Source organism: Conger conger, chromosome 2 (genome assembly GCF_963514075.1).
Source record: "Conger conger chromosome 2, fConCon1.1, whole genome shotgun sequence".
NCBI lineage: Eukaryota > Metazoa > Chordata > Actinopteri > Anguilliformes > Congridae > Conger > Conger conger.
In genome coordinates, this window is record NC_083761.1 from 82556742 (window position 1) to 82562741 (window position 6000).

At 54.2% G+C, this 6000-nt stretch overlaps 1 protein-coding gene across 1 annotated transcript in view; it reads right to left on the bottom strand.

The window, feature by feature from the left end:
* The window catches only part of tsc2 (TSC complex subunit 2), a 48387-nt gene that overhangs the window by 21948 nt on the left and 20439 nt on the right, over positions 1-6000 (bottom strand). Inside the window, 2 exon segments of the mRNA XM_061230568.1 lie at positions 670-831; positions 4114-4242. Coding sequence (XP_061086552.1) covers positions 670-831; positions 4114-4242 — 291 coding nt within the window.

Consider the following 6000-nt stretch of genomic DNA (forward strand, 5'->3'; position numbering starts at 1 on the left):
CTGGGAGGAGTTAACACAGAGTGTCTCAGACACAGCTAATGGAGCACTGCTGAATGTTTCAGACACAGCTAATGGAGCAGTGCTGAATGTCACAGACACAGCTAATGGAGCACTGCTGAATGTCTCAGACACAGCTAATGGAGCACTGCTGAATGTCTCAGACACAGCTAATGGAGCACTGCTGAATGTCTCAAGACACAGCTAATGGAGCACTGCTGAATGTCTCAGACACAGCTAATGGAGCACTGCTGAACGTCTCAGACACAGCTAATGGAGCACTGCTGAACGTCTCAGACACAGCTAATGGAGCAGTGCTGAATGTCTCAGACACAGCTAAAGGAGCACTGCTGAATGTGTCTCAGACACAGCTAATGGAGCACTGCTGAATGTCTCCACTGAAGGTCTGAGTCAGTAATGCTGTATGTTGCTCTATGAGCCTCAGATGGCCTGATGCTGCCCCATCTTCCTGAGGTTATCTTACAGAGACTCAAGTCCTCCAAACCAAAATGGATTCCCGCACTTAGCAGTGGTTTTAGAAAAAAACACTAGCCTGAGTGTGTGTCTCATTGGTTCACACACTCAGACACTCTCAGACACACACACACCCAGACACACACACACACACACTCAGACACACACACACACACTCAGGGGCACTCAGGCGCACACCTCTTGGGCAGGGCGGAGAAGTTGGAGAAGACGTAGCGGGCCATCATGTCCAGGCAGGTCTCGGTCAGCTCCAGGTGGACGGTCTTCAGCCCGTCGTCCGCCTGCGCCACCGCGTTCTCGTCCGCAGAGCCCAGGCTGCTGGTGGTGATGGAGGTGTGCATCCTGCAGGGGGCGCCAGAGGACCGGGGGTTAGTGCCAGACCAGAGCGCGTATATGCACACACATGCACAGACAGACACACACAAGCACACGCACATACACACACACACACACACACACACACACACACAAGGTGGGACTTGATATGATGTACGCACCTCTGTGGCCTTCCGCTCAGCGGCAGGTTTGAGCGACGCAAACCGGCGGTTTCACCACGACGCCTCCCAATTTACAGCGAAATATTGAAGCCCCGTTTCAACATGGAGCTCGTGCCCGTTTTCCACAAATGCAATTTCCAACCGCTTAGTCGCACATTCCCGCTTGGCTCGCTGAGAAGTGTTTTCGTGCAAGATTTCTAATCTGCAGAGAGGGGCCCCGAGGAGGAATAATCGGGGGGTGTTGGGTGTCGTGTTGGGTGTCGTGTTGGGTGTCGTGTTGGGTTCTATTGGGTTCTATTGGTGGGGGGGGGGTAGAGGCAGCCGGGAGGTTTACCCATACTCCCGTGAGCTTGTGTGTTTCTGCCGATCATTTCCGCAGCACTGCAATGCATGCTGGTCCTGTGGCAGCTGACGACAGCAGCCCAAGGCTCCGATATCCCCCCCCCCCCCCCGCTCACCTTCACCGCACCCTTCCGGACCACGTACAGGAGGGCCCCCCTCCTCCACCTTCTCAATTCTCTTCTTAAAACTAAACCAAACACTTTGCGTTCCTGTGAGGCTGAAGGAGGCGAACGGGTCGTTAACTCGGGGGCGCGTGAGAGGGGCGAGGGGAGGAGCCCGCGGAGGAGCGGAGAACGCCGACACGAGCCGAACCTCCGGGAGGAGGGGCGCGATAATGACCCAAACCCCTCCAGCGTTACTGCTTCAATGAGCCGCCCCGCTGTGGTCGCTGAGCGCGGACTCAACTGGGCGTCGAGGCCCAGCCGTGCGCAGGAGCCCAACACTGCAACAACCAGAACAACAAGTCTCATATTTACATTAACTAAAAAAAAAAAAAAAATCTTATTTCTGTTATTTTTTTGGTGGAATATTGCCGGGGAAACGGGGCGGGAAAATTCCAGTTGTTAGGCAACCAAGTAACTTAACACAAGCTAATGTTTTCTACTTCAGAGATTTTAAATCTCATAGGGAGACCTAAACAGATGTCTTTTTTTGCAGTGGGTTGCTGTGAATATTAAAAATAAGGGCATTGTCAGGAAAGCACAGAGAGCAAGTGTTTGGTATAAAGCTGGGGTCCTCACTCCTGGTCCAGGAGAGCCACAGGGTGTGCTGGCTTTCGTTGTTACTCAGCACTTAACTGATCAATTAAAGCAGTCCATGACACAGTTAACTCACCTCACCTGGTTTCTTGGGTCTGAACTGGTTGCTGATGTTCAGGTGACAACAGAAACCAGCACACTCTGCGGCTCTCCAGGACAGGATTTGAGGACCGGTGGTATAAAGCCTGATCTCCCCTCATCACTAGCTAGGCAATCTCCACACGGTCGTTGATACAGCAAACCTGGGCGGGAACCCAGCGAAAACCGCCGTTATGTACAGCAGGGATCATCAAATTTGGCCCTCGAATCCAAATCCGGGCCTGGTTTCATTTTCTCCTGACTAATTAACAGAATAGTTGGTGCAACCGTCTTCACCACACACTCCCAGGTAAAAGGGAGGGTGGAAAACCAGCAGTTCTCGGCCCTCGAGGACCGTGATTTGATGATCCCGTGCTGCAAAGCCCCCCCCCCCCACCATCTCAGCGAGACCCTATTAGCGGACGTCGAGAAACGCTAACGCTACGAGGCTAATCCACACAACAAAATGGCCGCCGATCATACCAAGTCCCATCTTGTGCCTGCGAACGCCCAGGCTCCACACAGCACCACCACCGGCAAGCAGAGACACACCGTCTGACCTACAGGCCTCCTGCAGCGCCCCCTACAGGCTCCGGCAGACACGCACCCGCAGGAAGCGGGGGGGAGCTACCGCGACTCGGCACCCAGAACGAGTTTCTCCTTCGCCGCCCGGTTTCTACGGGGTGTCTGCCAGAGCACAGTGCAGGGGGGTGGGCGCGGCCATTTTGCGACCTTCTCCTTTCCTCCTCATGTCATCTGCTGCGGCTACGGTCAGCAACCGTCTGACAGTTACCGGTTAGTCGCCGTCGATTCTCATTTGACCTCAACGCTTCTTCCGTATGAGATAATGTTTCACCGCCTTCCAGAACCTTCCTCGGGAAGAGGGAGGGGGGGCAGCAGCTACTTAGCGCACGCGCTTCCACCTCCAGAAACAAAAGAGCGCCGTGAACCCTGGTGCTACAGAACGGTCGCGGTCGGTCATCGGCTCTCTCGATTGCCAGGACCTGACAGTCGGAGGCGGCCAATCACTGACAGCCTTCTTGGAAACGCCCGCCCCCAAAGAGCGGGTTTGTGTGGTCGACAGAGGCTGCGGTGGAACTGCCATCGCATCGCACTGTCAGGGTGACGACTACGCGAGGTCCAATACTGCCCCCTGCTGGCGGCACATGGTCAATGCAGCCTACCTCAGGTACCGTGTTCACCAGCAAGCCCTACAAGGAAGGGGGTGAAACATTATCTGAACTATCGCAGGGTTAATCCTGCTGACTGATGTCTTACCTACGGGATTAACACTTAGCGGTTTAAATGCAGTGTCTGTTAAAAAAAACACAAGAGGTCAAATTCTTTCACCGACCGCTTTCCGTGTCGCGTTACCTGTGAACGGTTCAATTCCAGTCAAGGCAAAAAATAAAAAATACATTAATGAATCACTCGGGCAGCAAGCAAGATGTTGGGACGGTGTGTGTGGGCGGGACCCACGAGAGGCTCAGAGAGTTAGTGCGGGCCCTTCCCCCCCCCCCCGAGGAGGAGAGAAGCCATTGGCTGCGTAGCTGTCAGTCAGTCAAAGCCCCGCCCCAAAGCCAGCCGCCAGACCCCCGCGCGTTAGCCAAGCGAAGACACAAGAGTTTCAAACCACACCATAAATACGTCTTCAAAAAGAAAAAGCCAGATGTTAAGCGCAAATCGAGCACAATCACGCCGAGAGAAGACGAATCAAAAACGGCCACCAGACAGCATGCAATAAAAACAGGCAAATAAAATAAGAAAACTAAAAAAATAAATTAATAAACGTGATAACTCCACCGGCATGCACCCCTCTCTCCAGTGTACCACAGCCCAGCCCCGCCCCGCCCCACGCCCTGGGTCAAAGGTCACCACCCAGCTCCCCATGACAACCCCCCCCCCGCCCCCCCACAGGAAGCAGCGAGGTTCGGGGGTTGGGGGTCTACCTGCGCGCCGCGTGCTCAGAGACGCTGATGCTCCGGGAGCGGAAGGCGTCCATGGCCGAGAGATCTTTCAGCTCTTTAACGGGGGAGCTGCTACTCGGGGCCTGCTTCGCAACTTTGGCCGTTCGGAGGCTGCCGTGGGGGGGGGGGGGGGGGGGGCGGGGAGCGGGGAGGGGGGATGGTGAGGTCAGTGGTGGGAAGCGGTATGCGGGTCACGTAAGGGCACGCCACACCCCCCCGTCGTCACGACCCCCCGAAAAACCAGGTGGCAAACGGACACACGTCACAGGAAATGAAAGGGGGGTGGGGTGGGGTGGGGGGGGGCGGAGCAGGAAGTCATCGGAGGCCACAGGAGGGAGGGTAGGAGGGAGGGGAGTTTACAGTGGGGAGAGGTCAAAGGTCGAAGTTCACAGGGTCAAGTACGTGGTAGGATCCATGGTGTTGGCCCCCAACCACCACCACCACCGCCACCACCACCGCACAGCCCCATGGGAGTGAGGTCAGAGGTGAAATAAAGAGCAAACAAAAATACAAAGTAAATTAACAGTAGAGCACACAATGCAACCAGAACAGAAAAAACTGCAGAAAAACACAGAAGGGGAAAAAAAATAATAATAATAAAAATAAAAACAACAAAAACATCAAAAAGGCATAAAGAAGGTAACATCTAAGCATTTATAAAATAAAAAAAATAAAAAAAACAATTCAGGAAAAACCAGGTGAAAACCACACTTACAGGAAGAAAATCAAATGCAGCCGTGGATTGTTAAGGTTAAAATAACACCGACACAGATGTGGAGGAGGGTGGGGGGAGCTGCAGTGGCCGTGGAAACGCGTGATCCAGTAGACAGAACGATGGGGTGAACACGCCATGGCGGCAGGCTGGGGCAGAGCGTTCCAGGGCGTTCCAGGGCGTTCCAGGGCGTTCCAGGGCTCCTCTCCCAACATCGGAGGAACCGCAGAGCGCCCCACAGCAAGGCAACACCGCGGCTGGTTAACGATCGATTATGGATCGTTTCTGTTGTCTAACCTGTCGTCTCTAGTCTTGAGACCCAGAAAGCCATCTCGAGGCCCAGACAGCCACAGCCGGACAGAGGCTCAGAAAGCCGTCTCGAGGCCCAGACAGCCACAGCCGGACAGAGGCTCAGAAAGCCGTCTCGAGTCCCAGACAGCCGGACAGAGGCCCAGAAAGCCATCTTGAGGCCCAGACAGCCACAGCCGGGGAGAGGTCTGTGGCCCTCCTTTTGAGCCGGGCTTTCTGGGGAAAAACGGATTTCAGGAAGCCCTGGAACGTGGTGCCCCAGCCCTCCTGGGGTAACATGGGGCCCCGGCGGGAACATGAGAAGAGCAGGAAACAGCCTCTGTGCGTCAGACTGAAACGGTTTGGGTAGTGAGACGCGGATGAGGGGTTAGGCCAGGGTGGGGGCCTGAGCGGAGCTGGAATGGGGAGGAGATCGCGGGTTTGGCGATGGCGACGTCACGTGCCGGACGGAAGCGATGGGAGCTTCGTTGTTTTGTTTTTTGTTTTTTTTTGTTTTTTATTGGTTACAAGTCTGCTAGCGATGACATCACGCGGAGAGAGAAAAAAGTGCAAGGGAAGTCTGCTAGTGATGACATCACGTGGAGAAGGAATACATAGTTCAAGGGAAGTCAGCCAGAGATGACATCACGTGGGGAGGGAATAAATAGTTCAAAGGAAGTCAACTAGTGATGACATCACACTGAGAGGGGAAAAAAGTGCAAGGGAGGTCAACTAGTGATGACATCACACGGAGAGGGGATAAATAGTTCAAGGGAAGTCAACTAGTGATGACATCACACGGAGAGGGAATAAATAGTTCAAGGGAAGTCAACTAGTGATGACATCACATGGAGAGTAGCAAGGGAATA